Source organism: Diorhabda sublineata, chromosome 7, assembly GCF_026230105.1.
Source record: "Diorhabda sublineata isolate icDioSubl1.1 chromosome 7, icDioSubl1.1, whole genome shotgun sequence".
Lineage (NCBI taxonomy): Eukaryota > Metazoa > Arthropoda > Insecta > Coleoptera > Chrysomelidae > Diorhabda > Diorhabda sublineata.
In genome coordinates, this window is record NC_079480.1 from 30,445,675 (window position 1) to 30,470,130 (window position 24,456).

At 31.7% G+C, this 24,456-nt stretch overlaps 1 protein-coding gene and 1 long non-coding RNA gene across 2 annotated transcripts; one reads left to right on the forward strand and one right to left on the reverse strand.

The window, feature by feature from the left end:
- Positions 1 to 3,508: 3,508 nt before the first annotated feature.
- Positions 3,509 to 24,284, reverse strand: LOC130446321 (solute carrier family 35 member F6). The gene is made up of 7 exons (XM_056782507.1): positions 24,050 to 24,284; positions 20,646 to 20,793; positions 13,966 to 14,293; positions 10,953 to 11,063; positions 7,236 to 7,394; positions 6,520 to 6,674; positions 3,509 to 6,368 (listed from the first exon to the last, which is right to left on the reverse strand). The coding sequence occupies exons 1-7, from the start codon at positions 24,124 to 24,126 to the stop codon at positions 6,204 to 6,206; spliced, it is 1,143 nt and encodes a 380-aa protein (XP_056638485.1). The 5' UTR covers positions 24,127 to 24,284; the 3' UTR covers positions 3,509 to 6,203.
- LOC130446322 (uncharacterized) lies at positions 21,356 to 22,499 on the forward strand. The gene is made up of 2 exons (XR_008910134.1): positions 21,356 to 21,397; positions 21,551 to 22,499. It is a non-coding gene; the product is annotated as an uncharacterized LOC130446322 (long non-coding RNA).
- Positions 24,285 to 24,456: the final 172 nt, after the last annotated feature.

The window sequence follows — 24,456 nt, forward strand, 5'->3', positions numbered from 1 at the left end:
ATATGGTAGCTCAGGTACTGAGATAACTTCTTATTTCCCTCTTCACAGAGGAACAGCTGCTCCTTTGTGAGTACGAGGCAATTCATAAACAAATAATACTGTAATTACATTCATGCTTTCTAAAGCTAGAAAAGGTAAGCTGCAAAGCTCAAAGGCAGGTAGTTCACTTTGCAATGTTGTTGCTACCTGACTGGTAAACAGTCTAAAGCGTTAGCGAAGAAGTTTCATGGCCTTTACGTCCTAGCTCCTAAAATCTACCATTATTTGTATTTTTTCTATGAAAACTGACGTATTCTAAAAGTTTCGCAGGGATAAATTGATTCTACATTCCTATAAAGGGTGTCCCACGACGAGTTAAAACTATCTTTATATGGCAAAATACTTATAGTAAAATCATGAAAATTTCTACCTTTGAGTTTTTGAATACGATCTTTTTACCTAAAATATTTTCAAATATGGCGGACTGCAGGTTCTTCCGGAAGTCGATTGTAACTGTTATTTTTAATGGAACACCCTATATATTAATTAATACATAAAACAATACATCTAAACTTTGAACACTTTTTATACACACCCTGTATAAAATGAAAAAATTTTCAACATAGATTCAAATCTGACCTTGCTAAAATCAACCGAACAGTAACCATTTTCATTTCTTTAAGGGTAAAAAATAATTTATAAGGGTCTGCAACGGTCAAATTTTTTACAAAAGAATTAATAACTTAAAAATTCTGCATTTTTCGAAAAAAGTTTTTAGACAAAAGTATACTAAAATTTAACGCAAATTTCAAAAATGTATTAACATACATAGTGTTCCATTTAAAATAACAAAGTTACAGAACCGAAGTCGGCCGTCTTTGAAAATATTTTAGTTAAACAGATCGTATCTGAAAACTCAAACTTAGAAATTTTCCTGATTTTACTATCTGTATTTTGCCATATACAGATGGTTTTAACTCGGCGTGGGACAACTCTGTATAAATTTTTATGTAGTATATTTTTAGGGTGTATCGAAGATTTATGATTTTGAACGTAATGGAATAATTTGGAGTAGTATAATTACAAGGACAAGAAAAATAATTTGTTAGAACATGCAGTATGGATCTATCTGGTTTTATACAAAGAAAATACTGTCGATTACTTAATGATTTCTGGCACGTTATTTTTGGACGATATTATCCAATTCCAAGACAACAATTTCTATGGTTTAATGAATGTCTTACATTTATATCCATTTTGGTTAGTATTATACTTAAATTGCAGATACACGGATATTTTCTCTAATTTCATTTTGTACATTTACCATAAAATGAAGATTGCTAACTGCTAATTAAATAGGACTTTGTTTGTTCTTCACATAATACTTACATATAAGTTTTAATACTGCGAATTTCCGATGAACAAAAATAGGTGTACATTGCAAAAAATTTGTCAAGCATAACGGCATCAATTTTGGGCAAATTACTGCAGTTTGTTTTGTTAAATAATAACCGACCGATTGAGTTACACGAATCAAAGAAGAGTAACTTTTTTTGTAGAATTTAACACTTTTTAATACTTTTCTATTATTTTAGTTGTAATTTTAGCCCAAAAAAAGTTTACTTTGATTTAATTAACACAAACAAGTGTAACTAGCGCCCTCTATTAGCAATGTTAAATTAGAGTGCAAATTATGATTCCTCATGCCAAAAAACGTAAAATTGCCAATTTTCAAAGAGAAATTGTGAAAACATAAAAAATTGTTGCGAAAATCAAAATTTAAACTTTGAACAACCCCGTGTCTCGGAAACTAGCAATATTTGCATAAGGCATGTTGAGCAGAATCATCATATTTTGAGGTCTAGAATCTACAATTCAGAGATTGGATATTCTTATGATATATATAAAAGAGGATGTCCTGACTGACTGATTCATTCACTCATCAACGCGCAGCTAAGAAAAGATTGCGAAATTTCGATTTTAAAGGAGTAAAACGGGGTATGTTTGCAAAATCGATTTTTTCGTTTTTCTCGACCTGATATTCTATTTGGATTCAGTCCGGGTCTGTTTTTATTAGTTTGGATTTCTATTTTATTGATTTTTAAACGATATTTGTTTATTGCTTTTTTTGGTGATATTTATCAATATTTGGATTATTATTAATAATTAATATTAATAATCCTTGTTTTATATCTAGTTTTTCTCTTATATTAATCTTTCGGAATTACTCACTAGTAATATATATTAGCTTGCACTTACACAAGATATTTATGAACTTTCTGGTAATTGTAGATTATTACTTATTCACAATTTTATTTTATCTCTACCACGATTTAATTGTATACTCCTCACATTAGATGCAGGAAAGTATTACATCAGTATAAGTTGAAGCTATGTCTTTAGTTATGAAAAAATCAAGCAGATCGGGTAATTTGTTAGGTTCGCGCGGCCATTATGTGGGGGTGTCTGTTGATAGGAACGAATATTTTTTCACTTGTACGAGGTTCTCTGCTTTTTGTGGTGGTGATTCTTAAGCACTATAGTGTGTTTTTCCTTTTATAGTCACCTCCTGCTATAAACTTCCTAGTGTTTGGAAAAGACTTAAGAAATATTATTTTCTTAGGTTGCAGCGTAGTGGACAGTATACGATTTAATTGTTAGGTCATATGATAATGTCATGACTGTCACTTGTATTTGTTGTAGTTATGGATTTTGAATAAAGATTTTATTAGTAAAATATCTATAAACTTTTGTTGGAGAAAAATCTTTATTTCATCTTTGGGTTGGCATTCCACAATGCTAGTCTAATTGACTATTAGCCATCACTTCATTTTTGACATTAGTATTGTTAGCATGTTGATGACAATAGAGTTTTGTTGTAACGGTTGGTTGAACATGTTTTTAAATTCGTCTAAAAATTTAGTGAGTGTATTGACAGTATTTTCCTCTGGTGCTAACTTTGTTGGTTGACTCCTCACTGCATGTGCATAGTTGGTTTGGTGAAGCGAGTTGTTTTGTGATGAGGTTTAACTGGGTATTCGTTGTGTTAAATTGTTATTCGGTTTTGACTTTCTGTTCTTGGAATGTTTTTGATAAAATTTGCATCTCTTGTAGTTGGCTGGGTTTGAGCCACTACCCACAGCACATGTTGCTGGAGTGTCCTTGCTTTTTTGCATACCTTAGTGTCACGTGAGCCTCGACATTTTATGCACACAAACGGTCGATTACAGTAAGATTTAGTATGTCGATACATTTGACATCATAAGCTTTGGGCTATTTTTTTGTCTCCTCTGGGTGGCTTAACTGCTGTTATTCTGTTCTGTAGTCCCTTTATTTCATATATGTCCTTGTTATTTATAGCTGGTTCCAGGTCTATGAAAAACATGTTTAGTGATTCTTTGGTTTGTCTGTTTAATGTTCACAACATTTGTGACTTTGTGGTTCATGCCCTCTAGATCTGTTTTTATATCGTTTCTGTCTGTGGTGTGATGAAGATGTTTGATAACTACTCTGTAGACCCTGCTTTTTTTGGGTTGGTATGTATAGTAAACTATGTTTGACTCATTTGCATCAGTGGGTTACCCTGTATAAATATTGGCTGCGTTGTTATTAAATCCAGCGAGGTATCCTTGTGTGTACATATTTATTTTTATAGTTTATTGGTATTGTTCTGTATCACTTCACAATTATCGCAAGAAATTCACATTTCTATATGATCCTTCGAAAATCATCTGAGAACTGACCGTGAGAGTTGTGAATATTTTTATAATTCCATCTAGTCCACTAGTAAATCAAATAAAAAATCAGTAATATAAATCAACATACTTTTATTTTTATAAATTATAGTTTTTTATTTCATATATAAAGTTTATTATAAAATAATCACATTTTTCCATAAAATACTGCATGTACCAAAAAACAAAAAATTTCTATTTTTTATTACAAGAGCCGCGAGGAAAGGTTCAAATTCCACGTTTTGACGAAGTACAAAATTTCTGATTGAATCACCGTAAAAAAATATTTTAGATCTTATATAAATGAATAAATTCTAATAATATATGGAGAAAAGTACATTATGTTACTAGGAGTAGAAGGTATCATTATTGTTGAGCTCAGATACTTGCACTTCGGAGACATTAGCCGAAGCTGTGCAAACTGGACGAAATATATAATGGATCTTCTGCTCCGAGTACATTATTTTTTCTTCAAGCGGAGGTGTACATTGAAATTCTTTCTTGAGAAATTTTCACAATACACTTTTCAAAACTGACAAACATCAAATAAAATAAAAATATAATGATAGTTCCTGCCTACTTGATTACAACGCCCATAATAAGGCTATTGCTATCTTTTCTCATTATATTGTTGTTTCTACGATCTATGTTGCCGATAATAATGTAGATATTATTATACGCTCGAAGAAAAATATGATTTAGATTTTCCGGAAAGTGAACTTTGCTTTTCCCCGCGATTCTTTAATTTTTAATTGGTATAAGCAGTATGTTAAATTCTAGTAAAATTTAGCATCAGTCGAATACAATACAATTATTAATATTTTCATTTACATATAATTGAGTCGCAGAGTATTATCATTTTATAAAAATATATATTACAATAATGATCCTTATTGAGTGTATTGAACTGTATAAATATTTAGAATTCTTGACCAAGTAAAATTTAACTACAAACATGCGAATGTAAAAGATCTAGTTAAAGTTTTGATTATAAAATAACTAAGAATGAAGATTCCCTATTTGAACTTGCCACCTATGTAGAAATATATGAAATGTAATGTCAAATTTCACTATTTGTTTGGGCATAATCGTCAAGTTGTGATATTTTTTAAAAATACACCAATGTTTTGAAGGGGTATAGTTATAAGTACTTACAAACCGCAACTAACTGCTTTAAAAGCTTTCAGAAACTAATATCCTTTTTTACAAACGAAATCTAACCTAACTTATTCCAAAGTTGTTATACCCTTCAATATGGAATACCTCTATCATGTACACATGATGAAAAAAATTATTCACAGTAGCTGACTAATTAACATGATAGCCACATTTTGGTAGATAATCATGTTAAATTCAATGAAGGAAACGGTTTTTATGTTAATCTGTTGAAATCACTGTTGAGTTAAGTCTTGAAGTAGAGCTGTCGAAATTTTTTCTTACACATTTTAAATATAAATCGTTTCCTAGAAACGTGAAAGTGCGATTTAAGATAATATAAGTTTAGAGCATAGAAGAAAGGTCGCTGGCCTGACTCTTATTTTACTGATACTACTACAGCAGATGCTCTTCTGATCTGTCCAACAAAATACCATCTAGAATAGTCCCATCAAAACCTACTCGACAGACGTGGCTCATGATCACAGAATTCGCCAGCAGACGTCCAAAACGTTAGTTTATCGGGACTCCTTTCTTTGGAGAAGTGCAAGCCTATTGATTCGGCTACTAAGGCACATTTTTCCTGAATACTACAACCTACACAAGTTCCAGATCAATATCCACAGGCATCTTCAAACGCATGCACCACTCGAACTACTTAAATGTAATAGGGTTTACTCTCTTGTGTTTCCTTTTTTACATAAAAAATATACACTGTTTAGTAGGTCCATTGTGTTGACAAAAAAACATAAATTTACTAATGATTAAACTCTCTAAAAGCTGTGGCTGGTAGCGATTCGCAGATCTGATGATTATGAATTAAAAACCCCAAGTATTGACATTTAGCATGTCATTTCGAAGACAAGAACAATTTTATTGGCAATAATTTAATAGAAATAAAGGTTGTTAGAAATATCGGTTTTGATAACATTTGCAGTAAAAGTATCCTACTTTTTTTACTTTAAACATATTTAGAGAAAATTATATAAATTGAATATGTAATTGGTATTAGTATCTAGTACCAGCACCTATTATTGTTCTTTACTATTTCGCATATACTTCAACAGTTGATGGACAAATTGTAAGCAACCATTTGTAGTTTTGCAAGGGCATAATATTGAAATTAATTCTCTAATTTTAAAAAAATATGTTTTAACCTTAATCTAAAAATAGTAAAATCCTTTTTTTATCAGAGAATTATAGCAATTAAATAATACAGTTTTGAGTGACATACACTTTCACTGAGAGCATAAATAAAACCAGTGATAAGTTTCCTCAAAACTGCATTCTAAGTCAACTGGATATTCGTTTTTATAAAATGTCATTAGTAAGTGCTTATTGTTGTTCAACATCTTGTGCATTTCTATTAACTACAACATCTTCGTCCACTGTCCCGTATCTTCTACTACAAATACAACTTTTTATTTTTAAAAGTAAGGGATATCCGGTTATTCCATTGTAAATGCACATTCCACTTAGAAGTATGACAAAACCAACCAGCTGAAACATTTCATCAATACAATTTTATTAACCTTAATTTTAGCACTTTCATAAAGAGGGTGATAATAATTGGTAGTAAACCAGCAGTAATATCTGTTTTGTTATTTAGATTTTATAATTAATTGATATTATTATTTTAAGATTTACTCACGTTCAACCAATGGAAATCTTGATGAAAGAACGCTATACTGAAAATCCACACGAAAATTGTTCTGACACTATCCAAAACCATCCGGGTAGTAGCTGAAAGTTCTTTCGTAACACTGATACCAGCAAAATTAAAGAAAGCAATTGATATGACAGTACCTGAAATATTATGTAATGATAAATAACAATAAAGATTTAAATTTATGTGAATCGAGTCATTTATGTATCTATAACCTGTTCCAATGAAGTTATAAACAATACTGAATATATAATTTATATATCTTAATAAAATGTGATACAAATTTCAAAATACGAAAAATAAGTAACTAATCATATTATTTATAATTATATTGAAATTCATAAAATAGAATTACAAATTTTGCTTCAATGGCTTTGCTAATTTTTATAATTAAATGTATTTGTTTTGCTATTCTGTAGCATTTGTTAATGCAGCTTTATTTTCTATTATATTAATGACTTTTTAATTTACCTTCTAAGTTTTGATATGTTTGTTCTATGTAAGTAGCGTTACAATATTACAAGAAAGTAACTTAATATTATTTCTTACTTATTTCATTTGTGTTTTAGATTTCAGATCACTGTAATATTTCAATATCTTTTCTTGTCTAGTTATAACTGAAAAGTTTTGAAAACGTTTTCTCACGCTCTATATCATTATTTTATCAAGCTGAATATTAAATATTTTGGTTGTATTCTTACCTAATATTGCAGTTGTAAGTTTTCCACTGTGACCCATTTGAACAAAAGCATCAATGACATCTTCTAATCGATCTCCAGAATTTTCGGTTACCGGTGGACCGGCTCTAATGAAATAGAACGGTATTTGGAGAAGGGCTAGTATGCTGAATCCAAAAAACCCTGAAATCAATTAATCATTTAAATAAGAAACCAAATTATTATTGTTATATTTACACTATAATATTTTGGATCTATTGCAGTTTGTAATTATATTACAAAAAAATTTATAAACCTAACCGTTAGGTTCAACTTTAGATTGAGATGAGCTATTTCATTCAGCTTTAGAGGTACTGACAATTTTCACCAGGAATCGAATACACTGTCTGTCACGCGTTTCGAAAACCAAGTTATCGTCTTCAGAGACTGAAGGTAAATTAAATAATTGTTACTGTTGGTGTAGTGGTAGTGTAAACAGTGTAATTGTAAATGTTGGTTTAGTGGTGGTGAATATCACCAACGGTTTCAATAATTCCAACTTAGTTGACAGATAAGAAAGAGAGAGAAAGATTCGTTGGATAAGGGAAAAATTTTATAGGGGGAGTTAACCCTGATATAGGATTTGCTCCCCTGCAGAGCTTGGATTGTGGTGGTTGCGTGGGGTTGTGTTGTCCTAGCTGAAAGAAGGAAAAGCGATCGACCATTGGCCAGAAGAGAAAGCTCTAGATAAGTAAAAACGGTTATTCTCGGTTTGGGGACATTTTTCTTTATTGTTTTTTTTGAAACAGCTGCATTATTCCCTACCGTCGGCCATTTGGTTGGTGAAGCGGTTCACCAGGTTACAGGAAAACCGTAGAAAACCTGCAACACCGACGATCTAGTTGACAGATTTGGTGAATCAAAAAGAGAATACAAACATAATTTACAAAAATCTAGTATTTTATTTCAAAATCTTCAGAGATAGAGGATATAGTACTTGAAGATCATTCAGTAAATTGGAAATTTGAATAAATTATATACTAAGTGTTGCAGTAACACGCCTCTAAAATTATTTCTCCATTTAACAATAACTTGATCTTATACAGTTTAATATTTTCTAAATAAAAGATAAAAATATTGATCAGTTAATGAAGCTTTTATTTCAGAAATATTTAATTTCCATGTGTATCTTTTTCTCACTTGCTGGAATATAAAGACAAAATTTGATTAAAAACGAAAATCAAAATTACTAGAATTTCACATTATAATTTTTTCGTCCTTAGACCATAAAAGTTAACTTGTTGTCCATGACTAAAAAAAAATTTTTTTCCCGATGTTTTCACATCCAATAAATTTTGTAATAGACATCAAGGCCTAGTGTTGCCCAATGGCCACAGTAAATATATAATTTTACATCGCGAATTAAAAAAAAAACCTTTGAAAGTATTGGATAGATGGCAGCATATATATTTTCTCCCCCGATGTGACTCCTCTCGATTACATTTTATGGGGTTATTTAAAATTTAAAGTATATTTTAATAGACAATATGGAGGGGGATAATCTATTTCTACTGTAAATTGTCAATTTGGGGAATAAAAATCGACCTGTTTCAGGTGTTTGCCACATAGTACATAATAACGTTAAAATTGTATAAAATTAGAATTCCATGTGTCAAATACCAAGAAAACTGTTTATAAATTTACACTTAATAGTATCAATCAGTTAAACAATCAGATAATAGGTGATTTGTTTACCTTGGTTATTATTATTGAGAGATAAAATTGAATCTATTCAAGTATATCAGTAGCTAGATCTTTGTGATGAGAGAATGAGATTTTGATTTATATTAGAAATATTTTATAATGTAGCAATAGATTTTATTAGGAATATATATTTTTGATATTTTATTTTACAAGATGTTTATTTCTTCTTCCGTTAGGACTAGGTCCTGTATTTTCATCAAGGGTTCGCCAGGAGTAGTTGGGATGCTGAGGACCAGCTTTCATACCACCTTATAGGTGGTCGTCCAGGAGGTCGAGTTGTGTCTGGTTTCTTTTCCTTTGCAATTTTTGCTAGCCGTTCAATTGGCATTCTGTCAACATGGTCTCTCCATTATCTTCTGCGGCTCCTTGCCCATCTTACTACATTCTGAATATCGCACATGTCCGTTATTTCTTCATTTCTCTTTCGATCGAGTAACGTATGTCCTGTTATTGATCTCAGAATTCTGTTGTTCTTAGGAGCCGTTTAGTGGTTTATTGGTGTTTATGTGGTGGTTTATTTGAAGAAAGGAAATTGTTTGATACATGAAAAGAAATTTTTCTACAAGTAACGTTCTTATTAAGCCTGTTTATAATGCATGCGACAAAATTCAGGAGGTGATTGACTCTACGATATTTTGATGAGTTTTTCCTTGATGTCACTCTTAAGAGGTGGTGACTAAAATTGAGTTTTTTTCTAGAATTTCATTAATGCTAGAAACTTGCCTTGTGCGAGTGCACTAAAATTATAGAATTTCAAGTTTCTAGCATTATTGAGATTTTAGAAAAAAAACTCAATTTTAGTCACCACATTAGAAGCATGTATTTTGAAAATTTTTAAAAATATGTTCAGAAATTCAAATGATAAATTTGTTGAACATAATAGGTAAAATTTTAACAAACCGCATCACGATCATTCAAGAAAAAATTTTAACCATATAAATTTTTTCGAAACATGTAATTTCCCAATAATCCTCCACAACCTTTAGATCAGTATCCATATTATTTATTTATTTGTACCTTTCCAATGCTTTCTTTATCATTTAACATCTCGATTTTGGCAAGAATATACTGAAAGAAACAACTAGAACTGAATATTAAACAGTCTAGCGAATGACTACACAATACTTGACAGATGACAGTCTAAAACAGGGGTGGGCAAATGGGTGGATTTTATGTAAATATTTTTAGTCTTTTGACTTCATTTAAAAATTACGTACATATTATACAGGGTACAAATTGTTCTCATATAAGTGAGCAAGACAATTAATTATTACTATTATCAATTATCTTAAAATGACAGTAGGGTAGAGAAAGACACCCAAAACGTTCGTGTTTGTCAATAGCAGACGGTCCCCGGCCCGGGAGACATTTTGAGAATCTCATTATGGCCCGCACTTAGAAGTATTTGCCCAGTCCTGGATTCTAATATATATAGAAATGTAAATATAAGGAAACAGAAGACGGTTGGCGGCCGACATGCTTAATCAGCAGATGAGATATTATAAATCAGGGCTTCTTAAACTTTTTTATATAGCGACCCCCTTCAAGCTTAGGAAATTTTAAACGGCCCCCTCCTCCATATAATGAAATATATATTAACCGTAGATGTAGATGTGATATCGCACTATTTTACAATGTAAATAAAATAAGGATTAAAGAATACGTACCCATTCATTTCATAAATTTTATTTATAATGATTGAAAAGTATCAGATCTTTGCGATCCTTTTTCAGTTGTCTCGCGACCCCCCTGGGGGTCGCGACCCACATTTTAAGAAGCCCTGTTATAAATTAACCGAACAAATGCCTTTGTCGTAGTAAAATCTATTTAAGTACTATTCAAAATCCAAAAAGTTTGTAATAAGTGTATTTTTGAAAATAAAATATTTTTAAAAAGTGACAAGTGTTGCAAACGACATTTCTATATATTTATTTATTATTTATTTATTTATAAATTTTTGACAAGTTTAATCGCTAAACAAATTTTTCCAAGACTTACCTTCCCAACCCACAGCTTGTAATGGTGGAATATCCTGTCCAGAAACAAATTTTTCTTCAACCACCATTTGAACAGCTTGAATAATTTGTGCTATGATTATTAACATGTCACCTAAAATAAACATGTTTATAATATTGTAACAGATAACTTTTAAGAATTGTGTATGGTGTGAAAAGGTATTGATTGAAACTAATTGCTGAGTAGATTTTTTCAAAATACCAACGATCAATAGAGTCAAGTCAGGTCCTTACTGGAATCTCTCAAATAGACCCCATTGTAGAAGAAAGAAGGCAAGCAGAGAAAATAACAAAACAAAATGATAAACAAGATGGGGTAAAAATGATAGCAAAGGCCAACGAACTAAGGAACTCAGTGTAGTCTGGATTTTTTTTTGACACAGGCACTGACATAGCACGGATCATAAATGGAATAAAATGGGATAATATCTACTATTTAACAGATATTGAAGTGTGTCTCTGTTTGAAAAGCATTTACCTCTAAGAACAGTTCGAGTAAGTAAGCTCCCTGCTCCCTGGGTAACTCCTGTTCACAAGGCACTAATGGGCTTGAGAGATAAAGAACTTCTTAAGTACAAGAAAAAACGCTTCAGCAAAAAACTGGGAGGCATATCGAGAATTGCAAAATCTTCCATCTGAGTCAGTCAGAAGAGAAAAACGAAGGTTATCTTGAATTTCTGGAAGGTCTAAATGATACAAAGGCACTTTGAAGGGGCTTGAGAAATATGAATAATTCCAGAACATCCTCAAATCTGCCTAGAAGTTTGCAAAAGGCCAATGAGATCAATACTTTCTAACCGATTCCAGAAATTCCTTATGTCAGGAGAAGATTGCTTTCTACAATAGCCATAAAATGAGCCCTTGCAGAAAGTTTAGCTTTCTTAACTATGTACAGGGTGCGGCAGCATAACTTCCTTTTTTCAAAAGTTAATAAAACTTATTGTATGAATCAGAAAATTTTTATTCGTTTTTTATAATACAGGCACATACATAAAGTTTTGTTTTACTGAGTTTTGAAGATCAAATCAGTTAGGTGACGTCCCCCATTCTCCATACACTGAGTAAACCGATTTCTGGCGTTTGTCATGACTCTTGCCAGCATAGCAGGCGTTATGTTGGCAATTTCTTCCTGGATGTTCGTCTTCAAATCTTGTAGGGTCCTTGGACGGTTCACATACACACGGGATTTCAAAAAACCCCATAGGAAATAATCACAAGGGGTCAAATCGGGAGAGCGGGCTGGCCACTCCAAATCGCCCCTAATTGAGATAAGGCGCTCTGGGAAGTGTTCCCTCAAAACAGCCATCGATGTTCTTGAAGTGTGTGCCGTTGCTCCGTCTTGTTGGAACCAAGTGTCCCCTAAGTCCAACTCATCTAGCCGTGGGAAAACATGTTTACATACCGGTGCGAATTCACTGTCACTGTGACTTCATTTTCCTCAAAGAACCAGGGACCAATAATTCCACGTGAGTAAATTGCACACCACACTGTGACTTTAGGTGAATGCAAAGGCCGTTGATGCAATTGTCGAGGATTGGTATCAGCCCAGTAGCGCATGTTTTGTTTGTTTACGGATCCACACAAATGAAAATGGGCTTCATCACTAAAAAAAACAATAGCATCCTCAGGAACGACTTCCAGAAAAACCTCACACGCGTTCCTCCGAGAATTGAAGTCACGTTCAGAAAGTTCCTGCACAATTGCCATCTTGTATGGATGAAAATGAAGATCATCATGAAGTATTCTCCTCACAGAACGATCGGAAAGTCCAAGGGCAGACGCATGTTTGCGCGCAAAACGCCGTGGTGATCGCAACACTGAAGTTCTAACTAACTCAATGTTCTCCGGTGATCTAATGGGCCGAGGGACTCCAGTTCTTCGTCTTGTCACACTTGCAGTTTGTCTGAACGTAGTGACCCACGTAACAATTGATTTCCGGTCTGGGACAGGGGCCAAGGGGGCTAAATTAAAGCGATTCCGAAAGGCGCGCTGGGTTGCGATCACAGAACATCCGCTCGAAAAGTAAACCTCAACGGCAAACGCACGCTCCTCACTGTTCCAACGCATGATGGCGACTGAACTGTGCCGGGACAAAACTTTATAGTCCCCCCTCTCGAACGAGACCACTAGCACTCCGTTACGACATCTACCGACTAAATGGCGAACTTTTTAAAAAAGGAAGTTATGCTGCCGCACTCTGTATTTACGATTAAATCAAATGCAGTTAGAAATGATGGTCTTACGTTGCAGATCCTCAAACTCTGCTTGCTGTAATAAAATAATTTGCTAAGAACTTAGGAATAATTCTAGATGTGGACTTGAGGTTTAAAAAACATTTAAAGATACTTTCGCAGGAAAGCAAAATAAAAATCTGTTAACAATGCCTCAGCATAAATATGCGATTTTTTAAAGAAGTTTTACGTGTTTTGCTGTCAAAGTTATAATGCTCTCCACGAGGAACTAGTAAATATATAACTAACTTTATCTTTTTTGGGTTTTTGTAATTATTTAATTAGTTTATAGTTGAAACTATACACAGTTCTTCTGCATAGATAAGTGGCTGGAAGTGGTTAGGTGGAAGAATAACATATATCTTAAATCTAGAAAACTTTGTTAGTTGTATTGTGTATACATATTAGACAAAAAATAAAAAAAAACTGGTCCATAATATATATGATACACAAAATCATGAAAACAAAAGAAACAGAGGAAAGAACGAGACATCAAAATATGTAGGTCACAAAAGGAAAACAATGACTGAAAGCAGCTGAAGGAAAACAATGACTGAAAGCAGCTGAAGGAGAAGTCTAGCTTCAGCTAGAAAAGATAAAAGGGTGGGTTTGTAGCTGGTAGGCGTTCGGGCAACCGTACGCCTGGAACCGCTTCCCAGGAGTCTTTAGAATTTCCTACCCGCAACAGAAAAAAGTTTATTCAAAATAATATTTTTCACATAGTTGTAGTATATAAAAATATATCTACAAAACAATAAAACTCACCTGTAATAACGTCGTTTGTTCCATGACTACTGTTTGTATCTTTATAAATAAAATCGGCTGCACCGACCAGCGCCAATCCAATTATAATTAAAACTATACCCGACCATTGCTTTTTGGTTAAGACCCTTTGTAAAAATGCAGTACTAAGTAACCCTACAAAAACTATGACAGATCCTCGGAACATTTGAAAACTTGATACATATGTTAAATTCAGTCCTATGTACATAATTGATGTCGCTGTCATGTCGCACATAGCAGGTATGAAGAGAATTAACGGATTGAAGTTTCTATTGCCTTTAGTTAATTCGTTCACATCTTCTGTACCATCCTAGAACATAGATTTTGAAATATATCTTTATTTGCCTATTCAAATTTTTTTCATTTATAACAGGGTGATTGATTGCTGTGCACTTTTTTTTTTGAAATGTAACACCCTATATTTTATTGCATATTTAGAATTATCTTGACTTTTCCATTACAATATTATAGGGTTGTGATGTGTTCTACGGGGTATTTAAAAAGTAATAATCAATTTCCATAAAAATTGTAACAAGTTCAATGTAAAAGAAATTCAAGAATGAATTGCGGCCACAGCATTCGAGTAAAATTATTTATTCCGTTACTATTCATTGAATCTAATAAAGGGTGAATCAAAATACTAATAAATTATTTTCTCGGGTTTTCCAAATGAATCACCCTATATTTCAAGTGAGTATCGAAAAGTACTATCAACATAATTCTTTTCTTATCAAACATTCTCTATACATAAAATTATTAGTTCTTGAGATATATTGATTTTTCTGTGCAAAACAATGGTTATATATCTACGAGGGTTGGTACTTTAATTTTGAAATATGGCAACAATGACGTGAATATGTCAAATCTGACAAAGTTTGACATTTTTAATGCTATTTGAGTTGTTTAGAGGTACTTGAAACATTCATCTTAGTTAAAAAACAGCAGTGTGCCGATCGCCTCGCTTCGACTTTTGGTAATGAAGCACCATCTCGAGACACCGTGTTTCGCTGGTTTTCCGATTTCAATTGTGGTCGCACTCATATTGCTTGATTTATTAATTAGCATTCGCACGGTATTTAGTTCAAAACAGTATAAATTAAAGTGAAAGTACTGGCAATATTGGTCACCAGTTGACATGTCGGCCAATAACCCATAAAAATAAAATCGCAATCGGCCAATCGATCCGAGCGACTACCTTCATATCCAGTCTCTGGTTTCATTAATTAAGTGAATGAGTTACTCAGCTTGAGTGCGACTCCGACAAGTCTGACAGAAGTGAGGAGACATTTTTACTTTTGAGTGATCATTACAAATTAGTACATCGCAATTGGAAGAGTAATAAATTTGAAGATATCTGATGAACTTTCAGTTTATCTGGCAACTCCTATTGGAATACTGGAATAATGATAATCCACTGGAAATTTGGAAAGATTACAAAGTAGTTTCCAATATTGCATAAAGTCGCCTTTAAATATCTAACAATTATGGGCACATCGTTTCCATCTGAAAGACTCTTTTCGCAAACGGCGCAGGTGATGACTCAACAAAGAAGCAGATTGAAGAGCAAAATATTTAAATAACTCATAATTTTATTATCTTTTTTGTCTACAACTTATTTGTCAACTTTTAAAATGTAAAACCTCTTAAATTCATTTGAAAAAACCTAGAAAATAATGTATCCACCCTGTATCAGATTCAATGAATATTAACGTAATAAATAATTTTCCAGAATTTTTAGTACAGAGCAACAGAGCTTCATTCCTGAATTTCTATTACATTGTATAGGGTATTGAAGTTGTTACGATTTTTATGGAAAATTGAATATAACTTTTGAAATACCCCGTAGAACACATCACAACCCTATATTATTGTAATTGGGAAGTCAAATTTTCTAAATGGTATCTCGAAGGACAAAAGAGATCTAGCAGATAATGCAGCGTGCAGATCGTGTTGCATAGAGGACGATATCTCTATCCACATTCTCTCGAAGTGTGAAACTCTAAAGAACTCCGGAGCACTACATCTGGGAAGATGAAGATATCTGGCAATTAAGCCACCCCACATTCTAGACTTTTTGAAAGGAGTGGGATTAATGGATCAACTGTAAACACTAAGTTCTCCAGTATCGCAGCAAGAAAGGTGGACACAATAGGTCCTTTGGGTCGCAGTGTATACGAGACCCCAAATCCATACAAAGAGGCACTGAACTTTATCACACTAATCAAAACCCTGTATAGGTTGCTTTCGAAATTAAAACAAAAACTTATATAACTCAAAGACAGTATGAAACTTTTGAAAAAATTATTCTAAGATTGAGTTAATTTCAAAAAAGGGAATAGGTACTTTTATAAGTAATAATAAATGAAATTTAATTAAAATTGTATGTTCAATTAATTGCTGAAAGTGCGTGTTCTTTCATACCAAATAAAAATTGTCAATTGAATTAGAGTTAAAGAAATCCTAGAAAATTTCATAATTTATAAAATAATAAATAGTATAATAAATAATACAAATTTATTTTCTGCAAATATACGTTTGGACTTTAAACTTTTTTATATCGATATTTTATATCAATCTCTGCTTTATGTGATTAGTACATTAAAATAATATTATGTTAATCAGATAAAATAACAAACTACTTAGAATATCTAACAATCCCATTCTTAATTTGTCCTCTATAGATAATACTGTATCAAGTATATTTGAAGACTTTTCTAGTATAAAAAATTACAATCAAATACCAACGATAACATTGGGAACTACAGGGAACCATTTTGATATATACATTTTATCTTTATTTATGAATAAACTTTTCGTTATTACGTACTTTGTGAAAAAAACCTGGAACATATCGATTTTTATTCTTAGATTGAAAATTTACAGTATGAAATTATTATCCCCCTCCAGCATCTGTGTTATAAGCACTCACGCGAATTTTTTTTTTGAATTTGGTGCAATCATAACTGAGAAAATTACTTTTTAAGATGTAAAATTCAATAAAGTCCCTATCACAAAACATCACGTAGAATAAAGATAATAAAGTCTAATAACTTTACAATTAAATTAAATGTTCGTTCAAAATGACCACCATTCACTTCTTGATAATAACCGAGGCGATTTTGGAATTTTCGTACAATATTTTGTATGACCTCAGGAGTAATATTTTCGTATCTGTTCTACTGAACATCAGGAAAAAATCTTTGAAGTTAATAAAATATCAAAATTAATTTTCTCAGTAATGATTGCATCAAATTTAAAACATCCCGTGATCCCGTCTTTAGGATAGACACAAAACTGAAAAATACTTATTTGGTGTTTGCTCAGTAAAAAAAATAACATAAAATAGAATTCAATTAGAGTATGTGTTCAAAATGTTTCTAAAGAATCCATTAATCTTCTAAACGGTTGGGAATTAGCTATGAGGTCATTAAAATGACGTTGAATTCTGTCTTTAAATTCTTAAGGTGAATTTACCCCTGTATGATTTTCAAATTAAAATATTCCTAAACGGTACACAGTATAGAGTTTTATCAAGAATACCTTTTTGGTCTAAAATTAAATAATGTTCAAGTTCATTCGAAATTTTGCTTAATAAATCTAGTAATGAAAAAGTTATGTTGAATATTACGTGGTAAAAACGAACCGTGTAAATAGCGCCCTCTATCAGAGTCAGACATAAAAACAAATTCATTCATTTACCGGCTACCGAAACGTATTCGTATAAAATTTCAATACAATGTTGCTAGTAGTTGCGGTAAAATCTTAAAAAATTAAAAAATGTGTATAATTTGTTTTTCTTTAACGCCCTTCATCTTGAATACAAATGGCTTTACGAAAATTTACTACTGAACAAACCTCAAATAGGTATGTTTCAGTTTTCTATTTATCCTAGAGACGGGATCACCTTTTTATGAAACACCCTGTATTTATGAGTATGCCGGTATAGGGGTGTATACATCTTGTTTATGTGCTATAAATGTAGATAAAAGAACAATAAAATTTCATTATTATTATTATAATATTAAGAATACAAAGATCTTCTTAATCAACTGACTTTTCTTCCACAGAAAATATTTGGTATGAGCTGAGTAGAATGGTCAACAATCTATATAAGAAATATGTAATTTTATGTCCAAAACTGACCCATTTGAATTATTTCTTCTAAATAATACCTAGAAACTTATTTTATCTTTCACTTCTGGACATCTACCGCCTATTATCAGGTGTTGCCTAGTTAATAATATCCAACTAGAATATTTGAAATATCGTTGGTTACTAAATATCATTTAAATGCTTAAGAGTCAGAGGTTACTAAAGTCATATAAAATAAAAAATTCTGATTAATCACTACAGGATATTCATGAGTTTAATGATACCGACAATAATTTTATCTAATATTTATGAATTGATTTGTATTATTCATAGTACAACCTTTTTGCCATTGTGAGCAATATATGTAAGTTGCTATTGCTTTATAAATTTCAGAAAGACAAAATAATTTTCAAAAAACTATATATTTACTAAATGTTTCTCAAATAATTGAATATTTTGACTGCTCATTAATTATATTTTACAATAATTAATTTACACTATTATTCTATTATTATTTTAAAAAATGAGTAGCAGAGTCAAGTTGAGCAAATCTGTAAATATAAATTTCACTAATCAGAACAATAATAAATCCCCCTCGAAACCCTGAATCATAGGCAAAGAATACAACCTGTCTGGACTAGTATATATAAAAACGAAAGATCACAGCATTATATGTCTATAATTTTGATTACACTAAGGCTTTATAATAGAGACTGTTATTGGACTATTTGTAAATTTGCTAGAAATGTTGATAAAAGGCTACAGATGTCAATATAGAGACAATCGGTATTAAATTAATCAACAGAAATTTCAAAAAATAAAATATAAACTATATACAGTTCTTGATATAGTAGTGATAATAAAAGGGCATAAAGATATAATCTCTACACGGATACGAACAGTCCTAAATTCAATTATAAACTGGGATGATAAAGAGCAACTCTCGATTAACCCCAGTAAAACATCACTAGTCCCAGAAGAAACTGAAACATATTCAAAGGCTAATCTGTCTTAGAGGTGCTTCTGAGCCTGACTCTTCTTTACCTCATAGCAAAGAAACGTGTATTTAGCGACTCTTAGAGGTTAATCCAGACAGTAAAACTAAAGCCAGGAAATCTGATAGATTACCTAAGGATTCTAGAGCTAATAAAGCTAGAAATCCAAGACAAACCAATGAGCCAAATGCATAGCATATTGGACAAAGATACCCCATTCGAAGTGGACCCACCAATGGGTCAACAAAAATCTTCTGCAATCTTGATATGTATCTCTCTTATACAGACGGTATGAAGCTAGCGCAAGGAGCTGGACTGGGCATTTCTGGACCAAAATGCAAACTCTCCACATCTTCTACAATTTATCACTCAATAGATTGGCCTAATTGAATTTAGTATGTAGTAAGATATTATATGTATTATTATTAAGCCAAATTGTTATTTTATACTATCTAATATAAAATTGTGGCGCTTTGTCTATAAAATTGTAAAATTTTCTAAAAACAATAAAGCTTATCTCTCTCTCTCTCCCTCTCTAGGAACATCACTCACCATTTTTCAGGTAAAGTTGCTAGCAAGAAGAAATGCGCTAAGTAGTGCTTCAATAGAAAGTTCTCTAAAAAGCACATATACATTCTCTCAGATAGCCAAGCTTCCAGGCCACCAGGATATACCAGGAAATGAGGAAGCGGACATCTTTACCAAAAAGGGGCAACAACTCTATACCTTGGACCAAAGCCCTATTGTCGCCTCACGAGATGCCATATCAATACCAAACTGAATGGATGATCAGAAACGACATGAAACTGGTGGTCGGCTTTCTAACAGGTCACTGCCCCGTCAAATACCACATTATAGGCGACGAAGGGTATGGCAGAGGACGACTATTGCAGATTCTGTGAACAATCATGAAAACAACAGAGCATCTACTCTGCGAATGTCCTGCCAATTATGCTAAAAGGATTAAGTACCTTGAAGGAGTAGTACTATCACCTAGGGAAGGGGCCTCCTTTTGGAGGAGTCTATGTATTTTGGAAACATAACAATAAGATTTAGAGTCTTGTACAAAATATCTTTTAGGTATAGATGCAGAGTGGCTGTAAAGCATGAACAACTTCCCAAAACAATCTACAAATACAGTTATTTTACTTTTAAAAAATTATGCTTCGAATAAGAGTAACAAATACCTAATCTTTATTTGTAGGTGCAATCCAGGTTTGAGGCTCTATATTCAAGTATCAATGGAACACCTAGTAAAAGTAATTTTTCCAATATCAGAATCTGGAGTCTCATGGGCTCAATACTTGTATACACATTTATACAAGCTTAGTTTATATTATTTGGCTACTAATATAGGGGACCCTAACAAGCTCAGAATTTTCCTGTCTTTGTTGACTATCCTGGTTGAATAGTCAAAGACAGAAATTAATTAACATAGTCTAAGGTAAACCAATTACGGAAAATTTATTTGGGTTGTTGTAATATTTTAATTCAGATTAAAATTACTGATAGAAGTAGGGATCAGATTTCAATGCTTAAAATGACATGTAAATTTAAAAAAAAATGCAAACTCACCGCTCTTCTGCTATAATATTTGTACAAGATTTTAAATGCCAGCAGACAAGTCAGTTCTCCTATAAACATACCACAGGCTTGGAAAAATGGATGATTAAATAACTTTTCTTTTCCATACCTGTCTACGGATTTTATTGTATCAGCCCATCTAAAAACATAATTATTATAATGGAATCCCAACCCTAGATAAATAAAATATTTATAAGCCACAAAACTAACATAATTGGGCGTTTTTCAATAAACTGGACCCATTGTCCCAGGTTATTTTTGTTAAAAAAAATAAAAGAACGTAAATATTTCAATTCCAAAAATCAATACCTTAATCTACCTATGCTTAACATAAAAAATCCACTAAAGTAAATTATTACATTAAAAAGTTTTTAAAAACCAGTCGCCTAGCATGTCACCAAAGCAGTATAGTTACTTCAGACTAAATTAATCGAGATAATATCTATTGGAATTAATTGAATTGTACTATTAAATCAGTATTGTTTGATTTCCAATGACACCTATTTATTTTACAATTTAAAGAAAGGCAATTAAACTTTGTCTTCGCATTTAGTGAACAGTCTATATTTTAAATTACATGACACGTAACCGAAAGGTTAAACAACGCCTTTTATGCGTGTAACGAAACGCAACAAGTTTGAAGTTTGCGCGATTACCGCCATTACGACCCGAACGCCATCTTATTTATTTAGTAGTGTTCGAGCGTCCTTCCGTGTTGTAACCTGACAGCCAACAGTCCTCTGGTAAAGATCATTTTAATTCTATTTATGTATTTTATATCAATTACATTTTGTACTACAATGAAATCAAATTAAACAGTCCCCTGTCTCTCTACAGGACAGGGGACTGTTACAGCATCCAGGGGACTGTCTAAATTATATTTGTTATTGTTTTAGATTTGCTTTGAACTAAAGAAGAGATTCTACAAAAAAGGGAAGAAGAGCTAAAAAGATATGAGAAGATTAAAAACGACCCTCAGAAAAGGGAACTAGAAAGCTTGTAGAGAATATGACTCCACGAGAACACCGAAATGCCAAGAAGTGGAAAGAGTATTGCACCAAGTATCGTAATAAGAAAAAAGTATTAGCAAATATTACTAAATCAATTATCAAAGAAAATACTTTAGATTCTGATGTATCTATTTCATGTCAAATGTCAACACCTAAAGTTGCTGAAATAATTAATAAAAATAAAGAAAATATGCTTAAATATAAAATAAAGAAGAAAAAAGATGAAGAAATGTAGAAGAAAGTGTTGAAGTACAAAAAACGTTTATTGCAACTAAAAAAGAGTATAAATCCAAAGCCTAAAGATACACCAAATACAAAAAAAGGCAAATACTCCAGAATCAAGGAAAGATCTGGATATTATATTGTTGTGAAATTGCTTGGCAGAACAAATATGGAATATAGAAATGCGAACATAATTGACAAGATTGATGAAGAAGATGACGAAATCCGGGTTACATTCTTAAAGCTCTGTGATAATAAAGGCCGATTATTTAGATACGATGATGATGATGTGGCAGACATTACAATGGGCCAAGTGGTACAGAAGCTGTACCCAATATAGTTTAAAAGGCAATAGAATGTTTTACAAGTTTGATTCATACATTAAATACTGTTTTTTGCCTATTTATGCTATATTTTAGAAATAACTATTTTTTCGAAACTGATTCTCTGGTGTAAGTTTCAAAGTACAAGAATTCCTTTCATATATGCGATTTTAATTAATTTAATTAATTGTAATTAATTTTAAATAGTTGATTCTTTAATTTTTTATTATTCAGTTACTTAATTCTCCAAAGTTTATAATAGTAAAAAACATTTAATTTCAATACTAAAATTGTATTTTTTTATTTAAGTCCCCTGGCTTTGACAACAGTCCCCTGTATACATTATTCAGAAAATGCATAATATTTTCTAAAGTAATGGGAATATTTGTGGTTCATCTGCCCTATATTAATAAACAGAGGGATACTTGTTCCCTAAATAAAATTTATTATGTTATGAGTAAAAGAGTTGCCTAGACAGTTTCCTTAGAACAAGTTGCCCAGTTTACACAGAAACTCCCAATTATTCACCTTGATATATAAATAGGGTTCACACCAGCAATGAAAATTTAGTGGTCCAAAAGGACCACCTAAGTTATGATTTAGTGTTCCAAAAATATAACGTGGTAGATAAAAGTAAAAAAATTAACATATGCATGCTACACATACTTTTATACATATTTTTATGGCATATATAAATTCTTTTATGCAAAAACAGCACAGTAAATATAAAACATAGGTTTTTCTAAAAATATTTTGGGCGACAAATTTGTCGTCGATGTGTATGATTTTGGCGACAATTGTCGCTATGTCGCCATGCTGGCGTGAACCCTATATATAAATCAATATTATTTTATGTAGTAATCATTAGTTTTTGTTATTTGCAATATTTATGTCAGATTTATACTTGGAATTTAATCCCGAAAATGTTATTTACCTATGGCTTTTGGTAAAATGCTGACCACTCTCTTTATTACTGCCATACCAATACTCACAATTACACGGTGAAACACACATTTGTAGAACTAAGGTCTCTGAATATGGTAACTTGGATACAGAAACGAGTGTTAGAAAGTGTAATTGTGAGTGTTTGTGTGAATGTTCAGTACAAATATCAGCAATGGCCCTAGAATTTACTACATAGTTGTAGTGAGATTGGCCATTTAATACAGGGAGTTGAAATCATTCGAAGAACAATTTTCTCACTCCCATAATTTTTGTTACTATAAATGTTAGTGTTTTTATTTGTTTTGTTGATTCAAACTATATGTAAATGAGTATTGCTAATTTTACATTAATTTAAAAACTTTTTTTATTTTAATTCACTTGAAGTTTTAATAACATTATCAAATATTAAACTTTAGATGATTTAAATTTTTAGTGAACTTTATCATAGTATTAAATTAGGGATACACCTAATGTCCTAGGAATTTCTGATGTGATCCAATCAAAATGTGCGAAAATATTTGTCTTAATTCAAATAAGCATATGAAATTAGGATGAGAGTTAAGAAAAAAATCTTATTCAATACAGATATACCTAAATGTTATTATAATAGTATTTACATTCACAGACGAAGAAAAAATAGACAAATCTATTTATTTTTATGAACCCTGAAATAATAGATTATTTGCATCATTTTCAACTTATTTATTTGAAAGTAGGTGGATGTTAACATTATAGTATTACTATAATGCATTTCCGAGAATTTACCATTGGTATCAGAACAATACTTCCCGTCCTTCAAATTAATACAATAATTTGTTGCTAAGCATTTCAAAAGTTTATTTGGGTTCAAAATCCAGACACAAAATATTAAAAGTATAATCGAGCATTTACATACTTTGTACTTAGTGAATTGATACTACCAGTTATAACCATAAGCAAAGTTAGCAGTATTTGACGTTTCGTCCATGCCATCTTTTTGACTTCAATCACTCTACCTCATAAACACAATAAAATTAAATACTGATAAGTGACACTAGAGTAACATTAATATATATAAAATTAGAAGTTACTAAACACAATAGCAAACCACTTAAAACTGTTTGTGTTATGTCATTTTTGTCAATTTGAACAAGTGTAAAGTAGATCGCAGCATTTTTTTTAATAAAATGAATTTCACCAATAGATGTCGTGAATAACTAACAGCTCTGTTACAGATCTCTTTATTATTATGTTACCTTTATTGATCAATGCAGAAGTCAATTAATAGATGTCGGGAGCTTCTTTGAGAGAACAATGCCACTT

Bases quoted from the DNA above. Each gene is read 5' to 3' on its own strand.
- LOC130446321 (XM_056782507.1), bottom strand. From the start codon at position 24,126: ATGGCATGGACGAAACGTCAAATACTGCTAACTTTGCTTATGGTTATA. The intron at 20,794-24,049 runs GTATGTAAATGC...TTATGTTTTTAG, and splicing joins ATCAATTCACTAAGTACAAA to ATGGGCTGATACAATAAAAT. The intron at 11,064-13,965 runs GTGAGTTTTATT...TGTTTATTTTAG, and splicing joins AACAAACGACGTTATTACAG to GTGACATGTTAATAATCATA.